General features: G+C 43.5%; 1 protein-coding gene across 43 annotated transcripts in view; it reads right to left on the bottom strand.

Annotated features, from left to right (window-relative positions):
* rims2a (regulating synaptic membrane exocytosis 2a) overlaps positions 1-24,303 on the bottom strand; it is a 254,152-nt gene that overhangs the window by 36,447 nt on the left and 193,402 nt on the right. For 24 of the 43 annotated variants that reach the window (XM_035416437.1, XM_035416438.1, XM_035416489.1 and 21 more), the window contains 3 exons: positions 22,644-22,730; positions 14,825-14,904; positions 9,744-9,913 (listed from right to left, as the gene is read on the bottom strand). The exons of 11 other annotated variants lie outside the window; for them this stretch is intronic. In XM_035416437.1, coding sequence (XP_035272328.1) covers positions 9,744-9,913; positions 14,825-14,904; positions 22,644-22,730 — 337 coding nt within the window. Of the gene's footprint in view, positions 1-9,743; positions 9,914-14,824; positions 14,905-17,222; positions 17,325-18,406; positions 18,437-22,643; positions 22,731-24,303 lie in introns of those variants that run through there. 8 more of the 43 variants (XM_035416531.1, XM_035416469.1, XM_035416545.1 and 5 more) reach the window with 3 other exon arrangements.

The following is a 24,303-nucleotide window of genomic DNA, read 5'->3' as shown; positions in this document are numbered from 1 at the left end:
ATAAGAAGGAGATGATGCTCAGTTCAATTTGTACACTTAAAAATCCAGCCCAACGGGAGCTAAGTATTAAACAGGAACATTGACTGGAATTGACCAGACAGCCAATTTTCTTGACTGGGCAGGGGTCTGACCATGATTGGCCACTTGAAACCCCAAGAGAGATGACCCTAAGCCACATTTAACTATTTTCATTTGCTGCATAAATTTGGAGCTAGGTGCTGATTTGCTAATAGATTCTGAAGAGGTACATGTTTGCACATAACATTGCCTTCAGCACTGTCTGTAGCCAAAAGTCTGCTGTGTAAGTACACACTGTTCTGCAATTAACTGAGGCTGATTTGAATCCTTATTGCAACATTGTGCAATGCAGAAAATCATCGTTTTGATAGTTTGTGAAGACTAAGAATACTGGTAAAAAAGGAAATTATATTTGGACGTAAATGGGATAGGACGTTATTTTGACCAAACTCTGAAAACAAGCTAACTCTAACTGAGCAAAATACAGCCTGGTTAGAATGGAGAGAAACAATCTTATATTACTGTACAAGCCTGAGGTCAATCTATCATACATTTGATAGCCTAAAACGTTATTCATAGTATTTTTTATTCTCAGAAAAAATGATCATACTGCATGCATTGCTATAATGAAATCAATAAAATCATGCTAACTCATAATACAAAATGGTTTGAGAACCAAAAGAAATTTTTAAGGCCCTCTTATGAAATGTCTGGCTTGTGACACATCAACTGAGAGTTTGGAGGAACGAGCATTTTAATCAGCTAATGCTTACTGACACCTTTGATGCAGTATTCAAGGACTTTTTCTTTGCAGCATTTATGCGTTGAAGTCTACATTGAGAATGAGTCACTAGCTTTGCAGTTTTGTGATTCTGTTGTGAAAAAAAATTTTCCACAGAATAAATGTGAGTGATAGATATCAACTTGATAAGCAATATCTTCACTTTCTGCCCAAAAAGACATCTAAATGTGGTCTCAGAAAAAGTCAAATATGTACTGATCACTTAAGCAACATTTGCAACATTACATGACAAAAAATGCAAATACCCAAAAATGAACAAACCTTATTCCTTTGTAATCTTCAACACAAGTTATACAGCCTCTCAACAGAGGTGACTTCTTAGTTCTAGTATAACTATGCTTCACCATAATTCTGGGATATCTGAATTTTAGAATTATCATGGGGAATCGGGGAAAAATAAAATATATTTGTACAAACGTGTCAATCACATTGGTGTGATTCTCAGGTTTTCAAAGGCTAAATAAAATCTATTTCTGTAGCGGCCATGTTGAGCTGTCAGCTGCCCATAAGCACAGCATCACAACCTTTTGTCTGATCGCTCTCCCACGCATCACTGCGAGCTAGTGACAAATCTCACAACAAGCCAGACATCCGAAACACCCTGCATGAAGTGCTTTAAACACGCCAGACTGTGAATCCTGTTCACACTTACAGACATTCAAGCTATCATTGTCTTACTGAATAAGTGAGGACACAACAGCGATAGTCATAGAAACTCAATTCATGTTGCAAAGTTTAATAATTCTTTCAGCTCCTGAATGGGTAGTCAGTCAGTCTGCTCTATATTACATTATAAAAAGCAGTTGTTCTAGTGTATGTACAGTATTTCAGATGCTGTACAGTTGCAGAAGTGCTCCACACGTCACCTGAATTGCACCTTTAATGAATGTAGCTCGGAATGTTTTACTCCCCTCAGATGAGTCCAAAAGGGGCGAAATAACTGCAGTCATATCATTACCACTAACATGTGCAACTCTAACATGTTTAAATGTGGTCAAGTTGGACTCATTAACATGTTTAAATGTAGTCAATTTGGAATCATTAACGTGTAAATGTAGATATGCCATACTCATTAACATGTTTAAATGTAGTCATGTCAAATTCATTAACATGGTTAAATTTAGTCATCATACTTATTAACGTGTTTAAACACAGTCATATCATACTAACATTAACATGTTTAAATGTAGACATGTCATAGTCATTAAGATGTGAAAAGCTGGGATAACTCCCCTGAAGCAGGATGTTCCTGATTGCAGCGGTTGAAAGTCAAAGTGGTTTGTGAGGGTCAAATGTATTTGCTTCTTAGGCTGGGAGAGAGACTGGTAAATCCCAGCTTGTTTGTTTCCCTGTACGAAATGTACTCTATGTACTCTATAGAAATATTATTTTAACTTGGTAGGGACAATGCTGACCAGCATTAATCAATATTTAAGCAAGCCATTAAAAGATAAAGAAACTAATCAGGGCAAGTCTGCCAGAGTGAGTGTGGTATAAATACTCTCCTGTGTGTTTAAGTGGCACAAGTGAAGCCTGAGAGTACTTACAGTACTGGGGTGGAAGCCAGCTGATCTGGCCGCCTTTGGAGTAGAAAGCCAGAAAGGACTGGCCCCTAAGCCCACTGCCTGGCCAGAGCTGGTCAGAACCCAGTCCGCTGTCTGGGATGAGAGCAATGTGCGAGACCGCTGCATTTTAGTAGTAATCCTCCCTGATGTGAAACTTTTACGACTCGCCTGCGGCCTTGCTATCCCTCAAGACTCAGGCTGAAAGAGCTGGGGAACGAGACTTGGGCTCCTCTGGAAATGTGAATGGAACACGAGGGCTCTCTGGAGACCTGGCCAAGCCGGTACAATGTGTTCCTTAGTGTTTATGGATGCTGATGATTTTCCTTCACTAACAACAACATTGGCATGATGTGCATAAATAATTTAAGTGAATTTACAGTCATGTCATATCTAGTTTTTATATACTATTCAGACATTGTGTGCATGTGCACAAAAGCAGTTTGGTTCATGAATTCAATCAACTTTTGGCCTCAACTTTGAATAAAAAAAAAAGCCAAATGGCATCGGTGAAGACAAAACTAACACTAACACATAATAATTTTTAAAAGTTAAGGACAAACTTTGGTTGAATCGAGCCATGGTCACTGGTGATGTGCATGCAATGCTCCAAAATTAAGTTCAACTGACTTTTTTTCTCTCGGCTCACATAAAATGTGAAAGGTTAGTTGCTTCTGGGTTTATTTACACTCCATGTAAGGTGAACTGCAGCCATCATGTGAACCTGACATACCTGTGAGTCAGTGACTATTTTCCATACAGTGTTAGCTTGCGCCATACAGGGCAGAGCCACATCTCTCACTTGTAACCTGGGGCTAATGTAGGTGTACCCCAGGGACCCTTAGCCTACAATAAATATGACCTAGTTAAAGTGAACTAATGAGAAACCAAGCCGCAAATCTGTTAAAGTTACGCTTGGACATAGTTCCAAGACTGTGCTCAAGGTGAGACACACATCCATACTATTTCTAAACAAGTCTGTCTGGCTCTTGCATGGCTTTCTCTCTCAAATGTGAAGCTCAGCTGCAGTGACTAGAATGCCATCTCGATTCTCCTGCCAAAGACTACGAAGAAAGAAAAGATGATCCTCTCCCGTTCTGCGGCGTATCTAATCCTGAGACTCGGGTACTTCTACTGAGAGGAACACACGGCGTGCAGAGGAATTAAGAAGTTTAGTTTCCACGGCAACATTGTCCTTTGTGCCCCTGAGTATACTGTCCAGTCTCATTCCGTTAATCAGTATTCTGGACACAGGCCTTCGTCTTCAACTCTGCGCCCGTCGAGTTCGACTCTGTTGCCTCGTGTAAACCTGGAGGCTGTTGAGAAACTAAACTAAGCGGCCACCATTTTCCTGTTTTTATACTGAATTTTTTTCCATTGCTGAGAGTCATGTGACATTGCTGTTTCACCAAGCCGGCTCTGGTCTGTGAAACCGTGTTATTGGCGAGAAAAGAAATGGCCATCGGCGTGAAAAAGATAACGGGCTTGAAAGAAGAAGGGGGAGGCAGTCTTTTAAAGTACTGAAAGCAGAGGGTCGGCTGAGAATATGTGCACTCAAATGATGCAGATCATCCGAACGCTCATGAATGAAAACACACCATGAACAAAAAAAAAAAATAAGACAGGGAGGAACGGAGCGTGTCGCTGCACTGACATGACCTCAATAAAACAAACAGTGAGTAAGTTTTTCTGCAGATCAGCGATAGAACTTATCAGAGCTGCTGTCACCAAACACGAGAACTTCCTTCAGTCAACAAAGAAACACCATTGGTGAATTCACAAATACAGCCACTATTAACTTACTGGGATCAATACCCTGAGGGTTAAAACTGCTACAAACTTCATTTCAATCCCTAATAATGGATAAAAACATGGAGGCCTTCGTGGAACTGCGCAGTGTCTACCTACCCTCACTAGTAAGACTTACAGTACAATGCGCGTGAGCAGGCTGGCATTCTGATATGAGATAAGTCCAACAGTGATGTGTGGGTTGACTGAAAATCAGCAGACCCTGAGGTTTATCCACACATCCAGGTGTATGGGGTCACAGAGAAATGACATTCTGAATATTCACAGATGTGTGCCGGGTGGGTGAGAAAGAAATGTGTAAAATAAATTACACTATTTTAGATTAAACAAAAATATATTATAACATCTTCATTTGTGGCCTGGTATGCATTAGCAGGCAGTGTTGGGGAGTAGCGTAACTACATGTAACATAGCTAATAGCTTAAATACATTTCCCAGTAGCCTAAGTAATGTGTGGTAGCATAACTATTTTGAAAAACAATTAGCTTTCCAGCAGACCTGGGTCAAATACGTATTTGTTTTGGATTCAAATACTTTTCTACACTTTACTGATCTTGTCTGGTGTATTGGGACCAATGACATGCTCTCAAAAAGTGCAGACCCCGCCTTCTGGTCATATTGGCAGGCTCAATTACACCAGGCAAGTTCAATAGAGCACAGAAAAGTATTTGAATCCAAAACAAATATGTATTTGACCCAGGTCTGCTTTCCAGTAGTTAAGTTACTTTCTTAACCAAGTACAGTAGCATGGTAGTGTTGACAATAAGATGTATGGGACTGTCTGTCAACTACTGCACTCTCTGGCTATTTGGAGTGAAAGTGAGGTCTGGTAAAATCAATGCGTGCAGTGAGGGCTTTCTGTCTGGGTTATTTTCCCTCCGCACAACAGGAGTGAATGGTCCTAAGACCAAAACTTGGTATGCAGCATCTGTGGACCAAGCTCTACATGCCATATTATTTTCTGAATTTTTGCTCAAACAATATGGCCGCTATGGTGACGTGTGAGACCTTCTCTTTGTTGATTTCCTTAAATATGAATCAGCTTTTATGAGCCACAGTTTTTAAAAAAGTTATTTAGTATAAAGTCTATACCAGAACTGCTCTTCATTTTACAGTTGAGACTAGGTTTATGTAACGCTTGGTGTTGCCTCATTACACATAGCAGTTTCCTTTTGAATAAAGGTGCACATAAGAAAACATGCACACTTGGAAAGCTCTGCTCCTTTGACTTCATAAATACCAGAAAGTGGAGTCAGGGAGGAGTATAGAGAAAGCTTTTTAGATGCAATGCTGCCAAGGTGGGTACATTACAAAGAATAACACCCCCCTCCCCCCGCCACACACACACACACACACGCATGCATACACGCACACATGCTCACACGCAAACTTGCTGAAACTAAAATTAAAATATATACATTAAAAAGTATGTATGCAGTATGTGTATTGCAAGACTCATAAATCATAGCTGCCACAGACAGTTTCAACATTAGTGTCCACTCCAAAAATATTCAAGTCTACTGCAGACTGTAGTATACTGCTTGTGGCCCCCAAAAAAACAAAAGTACTCAAGGACATTAAAGTCTTGTGTGAACTCAGGACAATTAGAATGACTCAAACAGCAGACAGTTCCTTTTAAAATGTGGCAATCTGGGCATAAAAAATACTTTGAAGACCAGGTACAAACTGTCTGAGATGAAATGGACATTGTACTGGTAATTGAACCTACATCAGGAGGTCTACAATTAAATTTTAATAGAGACATCAATGGTGTGTCACTGTTTAGAGTGAATGGCCTGAGTTTTCTCCCACACTGCTTGGTGGAGAGGAGATTAAAGATTGCTTTTAGCAGTCAACCCAATTGAGAACTTCTCAAAATCCATGGTGAAAATTAAACTTAAGTCAGGTAATGTTTTATGCGTGTGTGTTGTGTGATTGGTGTGTGTTGCATCTTGGTGGAAGCCTTTGTTTTTTATATGCTGTGTAAAAATGCATCTTATTCACTGTATTGTAATGATTGTTCAGTGTTATGGTTTTTCGTTTTGTAGGCCTATATTCAGTATGTACAATTAAATACGTTCCATTGACTTCCACCATTACACAATCTGCACTCAAAACAAACAAAACCACTTGCACCCTATGGTAGACATTGGAGACAAAACAGCTACAAAAGGAAGAATGAACTCATCAGTTCAATTATTTCAGCACTTTCCAAATTAATTCTACATCATTTTCCATTTTGAGTCACTGCCATTTGTCAATTTGCGGCCCTGTCAGAAGACTGAGAGAAAACGGAAACGGAAATAGTTGCAGTTAAGCTCCTAATAAAAACACAAAATAAATACACAAAGCACAGTGAACGGATATGTTAACAGGATGTGACGTAACATGGGAGCCCGACACAACCTGCTCTCTCATTTGTATCTTTTTTCTCCTCAGTGTTTTAAGTTTAAATGTTTCTTGCTGCATTGTGCCCACATTGATCACTGTGCCCAGCAGACAGCTCAGTGAAAAAATTACTACTGCCTAATAACGTGATGAGGCAGCTGCGCTATGAAGTTTAAGGCAATTAAATGTGTGGTAGGTACAGTGTGTAAGTAAAGAAAACGTGAGGCATGCTACTAAAACGCAGGTCTAGAAAAGTAACACACTCGAAGAACAATGAGAAGAGCGTTATGGAATTTTGAGTGCTTACTGTTTTAGGGTTCTATTTGCAAGTAGTTCTGAGATATCAAGCCATAGCATTGCATACTCTTTTATTTATATAATACACAGTATGTATACCTCATATAATAAAAACACATTAAAAAAGTCAAACAGAACCCGATAACATGCAGCTCTTGACTGCCTGCTTTAGCCTACATACAGAAAGGCCCACTACTGGAGTAGTACAAAAAAGAAGGTAGCAGAGACAATAAATATGATCATGAAAGCCAGAGATAGGGGGAGGACACTGGGAGGGTTTGGGGAGACACACTAACCCTAAACTGCTGCACTGTTTACAAAGGGCAGTCCTTCATTCTATTTTTATCCATTTTTATTTACGCTGTATATAGCCAGATTAAAAAACCCACAGATTTATCTATTTAGCAAAGGGGGGCCATGCCAAGTGAACAGATCCCATATATCCTTGACACTGTTTTATTTATTAAATTCATCAATGTGTGCACACTGTATGTTTAATATACAGTCTAACTTGAGAGATAAGACCTGGAGGTGGTTTGGACATCGAATGTTTATAACTGAGAGTAGAGTCAAAATACAGCTATTTTAATTTAAACCATTTGTTGAGTGATTACTTGTGCATGATTACATAACCTTTTTATCATTCGTTCATAGTCTTTCATTTCGTAGCCATAAATACTTTTACTAGATTATAACCAATAATCAAGCCACGCTTAAATAGGGTCTCATTGGATCATTCATTGTTATGTACATCAGCTTAACAAAAAAAAAAAAACCACAGCATAATAAAATGTACCATGAAAATAATCGGCCTAGTATTGCTGTAAGCAGAAAAATGGAAACATATTTATTTCTCATAAATGAAAGCATAAATGAAGAACCCATTTGTGTTTACTACAGACAGACTGGAAAGTGCTGACCAAGAAAAGCGCGAGGTGGAACGAGGCAGCACCAGACCGTGAGTTCAGCGCAAACTAGAGATCGTTCCATCTGTAACAGATATGGCACCAGCGAGGGAACGCTGAAAGGAGAACGGCAGTCTGCTGACGAGCGGGCGGCTTCTGTCCACCCGACTCAAAGTAAACCGCTCCTGGCGTGGCTAATCGATAAATACATTCATCAATGTGTCAAGGAGCACATCGAAACAAGTGCGTTGCTTTATGCGAGAACGTGCTGTTGCTGTGATGCTACTCCTTTATCAACTTGCTGATTTTAGTTGGCCCCAACATGCAGTTATAGAGGAAGAGGTGTATTTCCAGGTTTTATCAATAGAAAGTGTGACTTGTTTCTGTTTAATGATCACTCTTTTGGATTATTGATAATAGCCAAGAGAATGTATGTATTACATAATAAGGAGCTTTTAAAGATGTAATTGCTTTTGCAACTTTCAGGTTCACATTATCTTAGGTTGACTGGTCATTCTGTAACTAAGGTTTTACAAAAAACTTTTAAGCACTTATTTTAAAAAGTCTTAGGTCTATCATTATATAAGTAAACATACTGACAATCTAGCTAATACATTATTTATCAGATGGCATTTAATTACGTCCTTGTTTCCTTGTCATCTATACTCCTTGTGAAGGCCTCATCATATTTAATTTTTTGTTGTGAATGCAATCTTATTCTAACAACTAATAGTTTACTGGCTTTTCACACCTTTCAGCCTGTTGAAAACTCCTATAATAGCATACTCATACTAAACACTAAAGATTGAGCGACTGCACACGTGCTTAAACTTTGGTGTTACGAATGATGTCCTGCTGGCACATTTTTAAATGCTACAGCAATACAAATTTGCCAAGTACATTATGTGTACTTCAGGTGTAATAGATTAAGGTAAAGTTATATTTATAGAGGTAAAAACAGCCGGTCCAGGACTAGTTTAGATGTACTCTATGGTAATGTTGGATGTACTAACGGTTCTTACATCTGTTATGCTGAAATTCTAAATTATAAAAGGCATGCACAATACTAAAGAATGGGGCAAAATCAGGGGAAAATCTACACTACTTGATAGGGGAAGGAAGTATGACAGTTACGCCATCACTAGACCACCACACAACTAGTGCAGGGAAGTGCTCTTGAGGGACTTCTTGGGTTTTTACCTGACGTCGTTCTCTGAGAACCTCCTCTGCAATTTCCCTTCGTCTGCCTCCTCCTCTCCTTTGCTTCCTTCATCTGTCTGTGCCCCCTCCCCACCCCCATCGCTCCCACTCTTCTCCTTTGCCCCCAATTCCTCTTCCGCCACCTCACGTAAAATATTGTCCAAAAGCTCCTCCCCTTCCTGTGACTCCCCTTTTGTTTGGCTGAAGCCAAACAATTGTGCAAATGTTGGAATGTGAAGCAGAAATGAAAAACAAATCAAAGAAGAATATGAACGCAAAATAAACAAGATTCAAAGATGCAAACACTTATAAATGATAATAAAAGAATTCAAAATATAAGAAAAACAAGACACAGCAGAAAATATTGAAACAGCAATAACATAACCATGAAGATGACTTTTCCTTTCTACTAGTCCAAAATACACACCCATTGACAATTAACATCCACACCCATTGTCACTGAACATAAAAGCACATTGCCAGTGATGCGCAAACCTCCATCTAAGGAAGTAAAGTTCAGACGTTTGGCTCAATTATTGATAAGGTAGAGCCAAACCTGAACTCACTCAACAGCAGGAAGTGAAATCTCGCTAAAAAAGATGTTCTCTTCCTTATTCAGCGCCTGGGGCAGACGTTTTCACAGTGAAAATGTCTGGGCATGGCAGCAGAGGACAGGGAGCGTTATTCGGTGGTTTAGCCCATCCCTGGGAATGACGCTGGAATGGCGGCCTCTCTGTTCCCCGGAGAGGGGCGGGGACTCACCTGATCTTGCGGTTCCCGCGCGGTCGCTCTGATTGGGCGGACACGTAGCTCGTGCTGCTGAGCCGGGACGCACTGCTGGTCCTGGACACAGCGGACACGTCGCTCACGTCGCTGTCCGACGACTTGGCGGACTGGTTGTCCGAGCCTCGCGGGGCTTCCCTGGCCGGCCGCTACGGAGGCCAAGCACAGAACTTTATTTAAACGATCGGGCAGAAACACTTTGGACAGAATGAATAGTAAGCATAAGCTACTGCATCTGCACGTTAAAAAAGAAAGTAAAAAAAGAGAAAAATAACAGAACAGTCCCAAAAACATCGAAAAGGTGAAAAGCAGTGCAGCATGGGTGGAACCAGGTTAAAATAGATGCCTGTCTTTGAAACAGAGCAGCTTAAAAAAAAAAGAGGAAACCAAAAGTAAAAAGCAGAAGGCTAAAGTAAAATTGCAATGCCTTTATTGTTATTGTAACATGTTCATTCCGGAACCATGTTAAAATACTTTTTGGTCAAAACAAGCCTCCTTCCAGAACCAGGTGCCCAGTGGCTGTTACGCTCCCAAAAAGGCTATACCCAAATGGAGTTAAGGGCATGAGAAATCTATCCAGCCCGTAGATCTCCTTCTCACAGATGCCTGAGAAACGCAGCCGTGAAATGAGGAAATTAAAGTTGTATGTTACAAGTTGAATTCCTCAAATTTGTGTTTGTTTTTATTAATTTATTTATTCATTTATTCGTTTTAACTCAATTAGGCAGCAGTGTGTGCTTTGCTTATTTATTTTAATTTCACAGGGCGGCAGTATAATCTGTAGTATAATGGTCTTGAGGCCGTGGGTTTGATTCCCAGCTGGGCCACTGCCATTGTACCCTCGAGCAAGGAACTTAACCTGAATTGCTTCAGTAAATATCCTTCTATATAAATGGATTGTTCGTAAAAAGAAAAAATGCAAGCTGCGCAAGTTGCTCTGGATAAGAGTGTGTACAAAATGCCGAAATGCAATGTAAGCGATTTAGAGAATTTGTTGCCCCTCTTTATTTCATAGCTTTTTTCCCTGTCACCTCATGCACACTCAATCCCGCCTCTGGTCAGATTGGCGGGCTTATCATGTCCCCATACTGACCCGTAGAGTGTTAGGAGAGTGATAACCACATTCTCTGAATTACACAAATTATTGGAGAAAGATATGATTACAGAATGTGAGTAGAAGCATCAGTAAATAAATAAGAGCTGAAATTGAATTAATAATCAAAATCACATTATGACAAGCCAAAATATTTCATCGTTAAACAGATGTCATTTATAAGATTACACATTCATTTATATCGAAGGAGAGAGACTGTCTGGAACCACTGGAGGTGGACTAAAAAACAGTGAGCTTTCTGAATTCACACAGAAACAACAATACTGTCTCTCAGGAATTCTCAATGGTGTAACACATTTACCTAAATTAATCATTTCCCAGGAATTTGTCTGGAAGGTGTAGCAGCAATTCAGAGCAAAGTTTCTATAAACAGTCATGAAACGGCGGCTTCTCTTCAAGCCATGGCTATATCCACACAACCAGTTCCAGGCTGCAGCTGCAGCCAATTCCAAATTATTCTGAAAGCCACTATTATTAATTGTTATTAATTATTCTCCCTTTTAAACACGCATCATCCACCTTTGGATATTCTCAGTAAAATCGACCACATCCACACAGGTAAAGCTGTCAGAGGTTCTCTGAGGGCTCATGCACCAAAGCAAACTGTTTGTCAAACAATTTTTGATTACTTGCTGAACATGGCAGAGAAACTGGCTAGCCAACATTTTGAGTTCACTGGATGGGAAAGTGAGAGGTGGGAGGGGTGTGAAAGATCGTAAGACTGACAGAGAATGTGTGGTTTGGCTGCATGTTAAAGCTGAGCATTTTCCTTGTCTTTCCACCAGAGAAGAGGGGGAAAAAAAACAGATCACTTGCTTCTGTGGAGCAAGAGATTTCATAGCAAAGGTGTTCTTGGTGTTCCGAGAAGCACTACGATTTCTATAAACACATTCTTTCACAGTCTTTTCTTCAGCCATTCGAACCGATATACAAGCCGGCTGACAAACAATTTTTAACCGCTTTTTAAACAACCTTAAACTGCTTCTCGGTTCTGAAGCGATCTTTTGCACAACATATACTTAAAAGGAAGAATGAGAAACCTGCTTTGTCTCATGTGTTCTTCCCAGGCCTGCACACCAAAACCCTTTCGCTTGCTAAATGTGTTAGGCAACCTTTGGTCTGGATATCGTAAGCAAACATCCGTCCTGCACCGTCTTTACACAAGCGATGTGCCCTGAACAGGCAGTCAGATGACCCCTTTATCCAAGGTTGTCTGTGTATACATTACAATGTGAGAAGTGTTCCAAAATTGTTTCACTGCCCCTTACGGATTTAATGGGAAGAATCTTTACACTATGGCAAGGGGTTTCAACCGGGGTGGATCCAGGGACTCCCCAGCCAGGCTCAAAGGCATCCCATAGACCCCCATCATAAGTTAAAAAGTGTTTAAATATTCTAAAATAGATTCGATATATAGTTGTTGCAAATAAAGTCTGGCCAGAGACCTCTTACAGTACTTTAAAGGTAAAGTACTTTACCCCCAGAGATCTGCAGACTCCCTGTTGAAAACCCAGGCTCTAAAGTTATCAGGTGAGAAAAAGTCTATTTAGAAAGAATATAGGGCTCTTTTTGGAAAATAACTTGTAGTTTAGCTTAAGAATGACTATATTGCGTAGGCTAGAGATAATTAAAGCTTGAAACTAATTCAGTTTTATAGATACAAAAAGTCAATAAGCAATTAAACAACAATTGTACACAAGAGTGTACAAGTGTTTGAAGTGTTTAGTTGGGCACACCTAGCCCAGACAGGTCAGGAGCCCTCAAAAGCAGATTTGGGAATGCATATTTCCATACAAACACCCTTTCTAGAAGACCCAATGCACTTTTTAACAGATTAATTCATCCACCCCAATTGATTTAAGGACCTAAATTTGCAGGACTGATTCAAGGGGCTAATTTGAGCTCATTAATTTTACAACTGTGAACAGCTTGAAAAAGATCAGAATTGACTCCCAATTTACTTACACCTGCATGTGGGATCTAATGTGAGTCATGGCAAACAGTTAGTCTCCCTCATTTAACCATTCATGTCTTTACCTTCACCCCAGTCATCTCTGGCTATTGATTGCTGAGGCAGGTGTTTCAAAGATGAGGGAGTGGAGGGGTCTGCCTGCAGTGTACTGGAGAGGGAGTATGAGGACAGAGGGGTCTGAGTGGAGATAAACTGGTTTAGGGCAGGGTGGGGGGTCTGACTGCAGTGTACTGTAGAGAGAGAGTATGAGGACAGAGGGGTCTGAGTGGAGCTAAACTGGTTTAGGGCAGGGTGGGGGGTCTGACTGCAGTGTACTGTAGAGCGGGTATGAGGACAGAGGGGTCTGAGTGGAGATAAACTGGTTTAGGGCAGGGTGGGGGGTCTGCCTGCAGTGTACTGTAGAGAGAGTATGAGGACAGAGGGGTCTGAGTGGAGATAAACTGTTTTAGGGCAGGGTGGGGGGTCTGCCCGCAGTGTACTGTAGAGAGAGTATGAGGACAGAGGGGTCTGAGTGGAGATAAACTGGTTTAGGGCAGGGTGGGGGGTCTGACTGTAGTGTACTGTAGAGAGGGTATGAGGACAGAGGGGTCTGAGTGGAGATAAACTGTTTTAGGGCAGGGTGGGGGGTCTGACTGTAGTGTACTGTAGAGAGAGTATGAGGACAGAGGGGTCTGAGTGGAGATAAACTGGTTTAGGGCATAGTGGGGGGTCTGGCTGCAGTGTACTGTAGAGAGAGTATGAGGACAGAGGGGTCTGAGTGGAGATAAACTGTTTTAGGGCAGGGTGGGGGGTCTGACTGTAGTGTACTGTAGAGAGAGTATGAGGACAGAGGGGTCTGAGTGGAGATAAACTGGTTTAGGGCAGGGTGGGGGGTCTGCCTGCAGTGTACTGTAGAGAGAGTATGAGGACAGAGGGGTCTGAGTGGAGATAAACTGATTTAGGGCAGGGTGGGGGGTCTGACTGCAGTGTACTGTAGAGTGGGTATGAGGACAGAGGGGTCTGAGTGGAGATAAACTGTTTTAGGGCAGGGTGGGGGGTCTGACTGTAGTGTACTGTAGAGAGAGTATGAGGACAGAGGGGTCTGAGAGGAGATAAACTGGTTTAGGGCAGGGTGGGGGGTCTGACTGCAGTGTACTGTAGAGAGGGTATGAGGACAGAGGGGTCTGAGTGGAGATAAACTGGTTTAGGGCAGGGTGGGGGGTCTGCCTGTAGTGTACTGTAGAGAGGGTATGAGGACAGAGGGGTCTGAGTGGAGATAAACTGGTTTAGGGCAAGGTGGGGGGTCTGCCTGCAGTGTACTGTAGAGAGAGTATGAGGACAGAGGGGAACTGAGTGGAGATAAACTGGTTTAGGGCAAGGTGGGGGGTCTGATTGCAGTGTACTGTAGAGAGGGTATGAGGACAGAGGGGTCTGAGTGGAGATAAACTGGTTTAGGGCAGGGTGGGGGGTCTGACTGCAGTGTACTGTAGAGAGGGTATGAGGACAGAGGGGTCTGAGTGGAGATAAACTGGTTTAGGGCAGGGTGGGGGGTCTGACTGCAGTGTACTGTAGAGAGAGTATGAGGACAGAGGGGAACTGAGTGGAGATAAACTGGTTTAGGGCAGGGTGGGGGGTCTGCCTGTAGTGTACTGTAGAGCGGGTATGAGGACAGAGGGGTCTGAGTGGAGATAAACTGGTTTAGGGCAGGGTGGGGGGTCTGACTGTAGTGTACTGTAGAGAGAGTATGAGGACAGAGGGGTCTGAGTGGAGATAAACTGGTTTAGGGCAGGGTGGGGGGTCTGACTGCAGTGTACTAGAGAGAGAGAGTATGAGGACAGAGGGGTCTGAGTGGAGATAAACTGGTTTAGGGCAGGGTGGGGGGTCTGACTGCAGTGTACTAGAGAGAGAGAGTGAGGACAGAGGGGTCTGAGTGGAGCTAAACTGGCGTAGGGCAGGGTGGGGGGTCTGAGCGGAGGACAGATGGGGTGCACTTGCCTTGGCGGGGTCCTGCTCCAGCCGGCTCTTGTTCATCTTCAGCTTCATCTGCCTCGCGCGCTCCTCCACATCCATGGCACCTGCAGGGGGGGGGCGGGGGAGAGGGGGCGGAGGTCAGAGGTCATGGCCGGCTCCCGCTGGGGGCGGCTCGGCTAAACTACGCGGGTCTGATAGAGGCGCTGGGATGAGTCATGCGCGATGGCCTGGGCCGCCCCTCCGGGCCGCAGCTGAGCGCCATGTTAAACAAAGCAGAGCAGCAATGGGCCCCGTTCAGCGGAAATCGCCCGCTATCGTTTTAGTGGAGCGTTCCTCTTTCCTTTCCTTCCCTCACCTAGAACACCGTCTGCTAGCGGACGTAGCGGGCTCGGAGAGACCGTCACGGCGCGCGCCCATTCAACCCGCAGCCGACGCTCTCAGTTCCAATTAGCCGAACGCCGAAGAAACGCGGCGCGAATAACGACGCGGCGCGCGCTTAATCCACCGGGGAGCGATCCGTCACGCTTACGCTCGCAGAGAGCGCCTACCTCGCCAGAAAAAAAAAGCAATGACCTCGCAGAAGACTCGCGGCATCCGAGCTGCATTAAGACAGCTGATGAGGCGTCAGGTTTCTCCCTGTACCTTTACTGTCCGTACGAGAGAGAGAGAGAGAGAGAGAGAGAGAGAGAGAGAGCGCAAACCTGCACACGCGCTTATTCAACCTTAACGATTTTCCGGTCAAAAAAAACGCGGTCTCTTTTGTTTTTTCACCGTGAGGCCGTGGCCGTAAATCCCTCCAGCAGTCACACCTCCAGCTCCCGTGCGTTCCCAGGGGAAACACGCCGGTCCCGCTGCCTGCACATTTCTTGCTAGCATAGGTCAGAATTTATGCCACGCGGCGCTACTGTAAGGCTGCCTCAGCAATTTTCTCAGTTCACTTCTCACTTGTTGGTGTATCGAAGGACAAAAGAAACTAGAGCGTGATGACCGCAGGGCTCAGTAAATTAAACCTGTCTGCGGTGTGAGGGGAAGTCTTGGGAGGCCAAGAGATTCACAGTCCAGCACCGAACTGGATATGACTACACAAAACAAAGTCTGTTAGCGACGTATGTAGCACTGGAAATGGATGCAGTAGTGTTCTGTAATACTCCACGGAGCGAGTAAGACTCGACGCGTATGTGGGGATAACGCTTCTCTCCGGAACTGATCTAAGTATGGACACGGAGGCCAAGCATGAAAGACACGCAGCATTAGCAGAAAAGAAATGAATGAGTGGGTGATATGGAAATGCAGATGTCCTGTATGTTTCTTTGACAATAAATCTGGTTTAAAGGCCCAAAACGGTCCATGAATTGAAAAAAAAACAAAAACTGATTTTTTAATATTATTTTAAATGTGACCCTTGAAATGTTTTTCTTCTTCTTCCTCATCTAATAATAATAATAATAATAATAATAATAATAATAATAATAATAATAATAATAATAATAATGTTGTACTTCCATGGGATTTGCAGTTAATCCAGCAATTCTTTAAAAAAAAAAAAAATCTAAGAAAACTTAAAATCTACAGCTTCTCTAAAGAGAAGATTTCTGCACGGGCCTACAGACACAGCCCTTGGGGACTGGGGTACCCAGCCCAGCTTAGCTTCTGTCCCTCTGTCCAGCTTCACTGCGTTCCCGTCTCCCAGCTAAACGCGGCCCGAGAGGCCCAGCGCCTCCCGCATCGCAGGGCGCTAGCGCTTCCGAACGGCTCCACGGCTTCACGCTCAGTTGTATCGCCTTCGCTACAAACGGAAACCATTCCAAACAGCTTCGTTTCTCGTCCCTCACCCCTCATCGTCAGCTGCCGTTTACACGGGTCTGATGATGGGTGTGGAGTGTGGCACAGTGGGTAAGGAACTGCGCTTGTAACCGAAAGGTCGCAGGTTCGATTCCCGAGTAAGGACACTGCCGTTGTACCCTTGAGCAAGGTACTTAACCTGCATTGCTTCAGTATATATCCAGCTGTATAAATGGATACAATGTAAAGTGCTATGTAAAAGTTGTGTAAGTCGCTCTGGATAAGAGCGTCTGCTAAATGCCTATAATGTAATGTAATGTAATGTAATGATAGCCTCGTTACGTTAGCGCGCGCGGCGGGCGGGAGAGACCGGGGCCGGCCGTCCTCTGACCCGCGCTAATATCCGAGCGCTCGCGGCAGGCACGCAGCTCCCTCATTAACGCAGCGCGGCGACTCCGGCGTGCGTCAAACCTGACTCACCGAGCCGGAGCGCCGTCCGCTGAGCGCGCCGCGCCCGGCCGACCTCTCCTGTCTCACTCCCCCGTAACAAGAGGTCAGCGTGTCAGGTTCTGGCATAATGTAATCTCCGCGGAAAGTGCCGGATAAGGACAGGGTCACAGACCGAGCTAGAGATCCGTACCTGCGTCCCCGTTCTGTGGAATGGCCTCCTCCTTCTCTACTTTATATGTGTAAGATGGCGGCGAGAAGGAAACAAACAGGGAGGGAGAAAAAACAACAGAAAATTATGAACAAACGAATGAATGAATGAGTAAAGAGCAGACGGCAACAGTGAGACATGATGAAAGTTATGGTAAATGATGAAAAACATTATGGCACATTTGTCCGAAAGCCAGCCCAACCCCTCACACCACATCACCCACAACCAAGCTTCTTCGGAAAGCTTGAGACATCCATGAGCAGATGCTATCTAACTGCAGCCTGGCACTGCTCTAAATCAAACCTGCACAGGACACACAGGGTATGATTACTTAATATTCCATTACAATTACGATAACGTGGCTCTTGATATAACAAAGGGAACTTGGGAAATAATTGTTATTATATTCTGGAATGATGAGGAATTTTGTCTCATTTAAATTTTAACCTCCTTTTTTAAATAAAAGCTAAAAGATTTCGTGATATTTCACTTGTAAAAAAAAAATTAAAAATACCAAGCGGTGCTGAAGGTTTTGGAATCAATTTATTCATAATAAAGCTATAACTGAGTTTTATGGATCTGCCCTGAATTCAAATCCTTTTCACAACCAAAAATAACACCTACAATAGCTGTAGCTGTGAAGCAGAACGGCTACTGTCAATGTCATCCTAACTATGCGCTCTAAATAGAAGTAGTCACACATTCAAACCATTTATTGAAGGATCTTTTTTATTATTACTGCCATTCAGGTGAAGGACACAAAATACACAGCAAACACCAAACCTTTTCATCCTTGAGCAAATCCATTAATTCTAGCCTTCCTTGGGCTGTTTTTCTATCTCAATTGTGTGCTGGACAAATTTGAGCTGGACATAAAAATGTTAAGATGGTCTTGTTGGAATGACGTCTGCGATGCCATGCGCATGAATGACACGTACACACGTGCGTGCGGTCTCTGCAGGTGTGTACGTGCGCATACGCGTGCACGAGCGTGACAGAACTGGGCGTGACCAGAGCGTCTCTTGGGAAGCCGTGGGTACTGAGAGCAGAGGCAGGATGGGGGGGGGGGGGGGGGGCCAAGAGAAAGAGGAGCAAAAGAGGGGTATGGAGAAGAGGAAGAAAACAAAGCGGTAGAGGGGGAAGAAGGAGAAGAAGAAAGGACAGACCTGAGCTCGTCCGTCGGGGTGAGTCCGTATCTTCTCGGGTCACACCACAAAATGGACAGACATAGACAAAGGAGATGGATGTGAGCGGATGCTTGCAGTGTGGAGGGGTGACGCGGGGGGGGGGGAGATCAGAGAGGGACCCTCCGACACGGCGACGGCACGGAATGGGGGGGAGGGGGGGGGGGGGGGCATGACAATACCAACAACAGAAAGCAAAAACGAAAAAACAGACACCACAACAGAGCATACAATTCACAATGAGACACCAACAGAGAGAGAGAAAGAGAGGGGAGAGAGAAGAGGCAGAACTAGAAAGACAACAGAGACTGTAGGAGAGCTTCTAGAGTTATCGGAGGGAGTAAAAGGACGTTTCTGCGGGCTACAGGGGGAGAAAGAGCTGAAACGTCAAAGAGATGTTAAAGGGAGAAACATGCACTGGGAAGCAGACGCACAACCTACGGGAGAGGAAGAGGAGAGAAACACTGCAGGGGGAAAGGCTGTGAGAAAAATCGCCTGTAACATCAAAGGAACAAACAAGTAGCAATAAAGAATGAAATTAACATGGAAATAAAGTGTCTGAAAAAGCGCTCAAAACTTGAAACTCAATGAAGCAAAAAAAAAAGAGAAAAGGTTTCTTGTTTTTTATTCATGTGTTATTGTACTATGTGGGTTGTGTAAGAAATATGAGGTCACTCTGCAACACTCCCATTGTCTCAATTTGCCTCTAATTAGACTATTTCTTCCTCCGCATTCCGTGGTGTCGTCATAGGAACAGAGGCTGCAGTTTTTTTTTCTTCTTCCCGGTGATCAGCCAGGCTTTCATCTGGCTATCATTAATCACACACAGCGCTGCGCGTTTGATCTTGCATGCTAAGCGCCTCCCTGCTCATCTGCGCTCACACAGGCAAGATAATTCCACGCAGACCCCGTCGGTTCTGTAAGCAAGGGCTCGTAATTAGCGGCCGATAGGCCCTCTTCTCCTAATCAAAAGGGCTCCTGGCTCCGCCCCTGTTTTGTAGCGCAGTCCCCTCTGCGAATCGTCCAGCCCGCAGATCGCTTGGGACAAATTCAAAATGGCAGCTCTGCGCCGTCACGAAAAATAAAGCTCGGACTGGAGATTATTCATTTAAGACGCTCTTAAAGAACGACTTGCGTCTAGTTCCATTAAAGCCTTAAATCATTCACCGTTCCATGAATAAAACAAAAGACAAACCAGCTGCCTCAGTGTAGGCCTGCTTTGATCATTTGATGCAAAATGATGATTTTTCATACAGGTTAAAGAATAAAGAATCTAAAAGACATGGCGACGTAGCTTGGTTTTTGTGAGTCCCGTTTATGCGTGGCATACTGTGCAGGTGCAATCTCAGTAACAAGCCACAAAATACAGCCTTTTCACTGTCGTGCGTTTACCCTGCTGGAGACGGACATTCATCGCACTGCAATCATACCGCACAGAAAAGCTCATATAATAATCACACCTAGGAGACTCAATCAGCTGCTCTTCACTCAAATCAGCAACAAAGTTCAGCCATGTATGGATTTAAGCAAAACGCTTTCCCGTTGTTGACTGCTTTAGAAAACCATACAGTATTATTACTGGTTTATTGCTGGCACCCACAAACACACGTTTAGCACATTGCTGTGTAGAAAACCAGAGGCGCTCACTGCCTTAAATATAAACGCTCCCTGCCTTCCCCCAGAATTCAATCTGGTATGTAGAGCAGAACGTGCAAGGCGCTTAATTTAATGCATGGTATAAATGTACAGATAACATTGTATAAAATGAAGCGTATAAATAACACTGAGCACAGATTCGAGGCAGAGCGCTGGAATTGATCGCCAATGAAGCCCGCTGTTATGTAACGTGTATCTGAAATTCTAGAACTTTGCTCTGGTGCCAGAGATTACCGCGCAGCGCACGTTGTTTTAGAGCCTGCCGTTTCTGGCGCCGTACGGGATCGCGGACGTGTGCCCTTGAGTTTTTTTGGCGTGATGAGAAGGGGCGTGCCGAGCGACATGGATATGCAAGCAGTGCCCCTGGGTGACGGTGTGCCACGACTCCGGCGGCACGTCCATTCGCTCCGGACGAAACCACCCTCGCGGGTCGCATCCGTTTCGCTAACAAGTCCCTCAGCTGTAACCCTACAGTTCGGACTCCGCCCCACCCCTCCACCCACCTCCAATGGTCCTGAAGCTCCGTGCTTCGTACCTACCACTCCGTACCTACCACCAGGGGGCGACATAGCTCAGGATGTAAGAGCGGTTGTCTGGCAGTCGGTGGGTTGCCAGTTCGATCCCCCGCACTGGGCGTGTCGAAGTGTACCTTGAGCAAGACACCTAACCCCAAATTGCTCCCAACGAGCTGATTGGTACCTTGCAGGGCAGCCTTTGGCCGTTGGTGTGTGAGTGTGTGTGTGAATTGGTGAATGAGAGGCATCTATTGTAAAGCGCTTTGGATAAAAGCGCTATATAAATGCAGTCCATTTACCATTCACCACTTTCTGGTCTCCCCGGGAAAAAAAAAAACGCCTTTGCAACTTCAGCGCGAGTATCTGCTTGCAGGGAAAAGTGCTGAGAGAACGACCTTGGATAGAGAAGCTCTGACAGTGAAGCTTCATTAAAACTGAACTGGGTCCTCGCGCGAGCCAATAAAGCGCATTCGTTATAAACAAGGTGTCGCCGCCTTTATCGAGCCGCTGTACATCACCGGAGCGGCGTCGGCTTCAAAGGGTAAACACCGGCGCGAAAGGCCAAGCTAAAGCGAAGCCTCCTGGGACAGGCGCGTGCCAGGGAGACGCGGCGAACGAGCTCGCGTGCCAACTGGGGCCGCGCGCCCTCCGCTGACCAGAGCAAAGAGGCGTCGCTGAGCGCGCGTAACAGACACATCTCAGCAAGCGGCCAAAGGCACAAGGTGTGCATTGTTGGAAATAATATGCTTGACTTGATCATTTTCCTCAGATTTTCACTTAATATGTTTTTATTGATTCGTAGATGTCTGAGCCATTTTGCACGTTATAGCTGGATATATATATGGAATACAAGTAATGTTGATTATAAAATCACATTCATTACATGCATGTTCTAACTTATACACTGCTAGATTAAAGTCATTGTGAAGATCACTGCTAGGCACATAAACAAGGTAAGAACATGACCTTAAAATTTAAATGGAAAATTCATCAGATGAAATATCCATTACCACAAAAAACATACTCATAAAAAAAAAATCAGAAACAACATTGAAATTCAATAAGGATTCTATTCACCCAGAAACACACAAGTAGGCTACACTAATAAAGAGCAGGGAAAATAAGAGAGCAGGGAGGTTTTTGTAAGGGATCTTAATAATGACACCCATAATAGAGAAATAGCAGCAAAAACAGCAAGGCCATGAGTGGAGAATCTTAAATACTTCAACTCTTCCCAGGCAGACGTGAGCTTTTGCCATGTTTACATCCTAAAGAGCACCCCTTTAACTCCCTAAATTACAAATTATGAATTTGAGAGAAAGGTCATGCTATAGCAACCCTCAGGTTGTGCCTTTACATCTGTTATCAAGTTGTGAAGACTATTCAAGCTGTAGCCTCAGTAAGGAACAGGGACATTACATGAGGCTTGTGTAGTATTATCTAACATGATGGCTTGGCCTTATCTTTCTGTCTTAACAATGGAGTGTGTGAGGTCTTCTTCTGTTGTATAATCATCTTATCACAACATGGCCACACAGTTAAAGTAATATTATACTTGATGATAACAGCTTTTGATTAACATTTTCAGAGGAAGAAAAGCCATCCTTATTAGAGTCTTTTTACCACATTGGATGCACAAAATGACCATTATGTGCATCCAATGTCACTGCACTTATGTAATTTTGAACAAGGTTTCTATTATATATGCTTTACTGAGAGTTGGACCCAAGAGCTAAAAGCTGGTCCCTTCTTCCCTATTGGGCAGACAATAGGTCCCTTTGGGTATGAACCATCATCAGCTGGATCAGCTGGGAAGAGCTGTTTCTCCAGAACGGGCCACTAGTCTTCAGCATTATAGCATACCTACGATGCTACCTCGCTATGTTGAAAGAGGAAGAGGAGCGAAAGAGGAGGACAGAGAACCAACTAGCAGGGGAGCATGGGTCCCCCTTCCCCCCCCCCCCACATTCAGCCAGCTGAAGCCTACCACCCGGGGGAGACTGGGGCACTGCATACGCCGAACGGCACACTTCCAAACCGGGACAAACCTGGCTCGGGGGGCGAGGGATTGTGCCGCGTCCTGCCGCCAGTTACCGTACCATTGACTTTTTTCTGCTGGTCCTCCCAGGTCACTTCTAATGCAAACCAAAAGGAGAGACAGCAAACACAGATCCTGTTTATTCTCAGGAAGAATGCACCCACACGCCTGCCTGCTTGACTCTCTCTCTCTCTCTCTATCTCTCTCTCTCTCTCTCTCTCTCTCATCTCTGTCTCTCTCTCTCTCTCTCTCTCTCATCTCTGTCTCTCTCTCTCTCTCTCATCTCTGTCTCTCTCTCTCTCTCATCCCTTCTGTCTCCAAAGGTTTGGCCTGTGCTCATTTTCATTCATTCATTTACTGCCTAAATACTTGGGTAAGTGCCCTAATGAGACATCACATATAAGTAGGCCCTAGATGAAGGTCACCATATGCAAATGACCACATTATTCTTTCCCCCCTAGTGACCAGGTCTTACGTAATGTCTTTCCGCTGATATTTCACAAGAGCTGATCGAAATAAACTCAAATTTTAAATTCATACTATGCACACAATTTATACTATGTATCTACTGTATTTCTCTTTCGCCTTTTCACATGTAAAACATTTCTCATATATGTATTCATGATAGAAACAGCACTGGATGCACATTTATGATAGTCTAACATCTCATATTTCTGTCTTAAAGGTGCAGGGCCCTTTATTTCCGCAGCGATGTCCACGCCGCTCAGAGAAACGCTGAGCATTATGGGAAGACTCCAGGTTTAAATTTCCATGAAACCCGCATTTCTGTGGGGCTTCTCGTTACGACACACTGTAGTGACGCTCCCTGTCTAACAGGTCAGCCAAAGAGCCTCATTGTGTCTGCACAAACCACAGATTTCAGCAGCCACACCATTAATCTCAACAGCAGTATGTCCACATTGGTCCAGAAGTGCCATCGACTGATGTTGATTTATTGGCTTCTTTTTCAGTGGAATCTCAGCCAGAACCCCCACATCATTATATTAAAGGTTTTCGTATGTAGTTTCTATTATCTACAACAAAAGAAGCTACATTTTCTAGCAAAGCCTTTTGCTAAAAAGACTTTAGCATGTGCTTATGGAATGCAGACATCTCTGGATCACAAGAACAAAAACCAGAGCAGTACAGATTGACCATTCTCTTTACAATTTATAAGAGGATCTTTCTCATCTATTTCAATTGTAAGCTCCAAAATGGTCTAGTGTTAATGGACAGACAATTTCTTCTATCTATTCATTAATACCTTTATTTCTCAAGCATTCTGTTTAATTTTCATTCAGTTACTACGTTCACATATATTTGGTTTCTGCTAGAATGCATACTTTTTTTAAAGATTCATCATTTTTCAGATCTTATTTGTTATTGTTGATGATAAAATATTGAATTCATTATTAAGATATTTGATAACAAAATCAAATGTATGTAGTCCTGTGATATAGACATGAATCTGTAAAAGAATAGGTCAACCATAAGACCTAGAATAATAAATTCTACACCTTTTCATTTATTTGTAGCTGTTGATTTACAAGCAAGTCCTAAATATTGATTATCAATATAGGTATGAGGCACAGTGAACTTTATAAAAGATTGGCTGGGCAAAAAGATGCATTGTTGAAGAAAAAAGAGAAAGCTGTTCACCTGCTTCAGCA

This window comes from Anguilla anguilla, chromosome 1 (genome assembly GCF_013347855.1).
Source record: "Anguilla anguilla isolate fAngAng1 chromosome 1, fAngAng1.pri, whole genome shotgun sequence".
NCBI lineage: Eukaryota > Metazoa > Chordata > Actinopteri > Anguilliformes > Anguillidae > Anguilla > Anguilla anguilla.
Note: the sequence above shows the minus strand (reverse complement) of the source record. Positions and strands in the feature narration are given on the sequence as shown.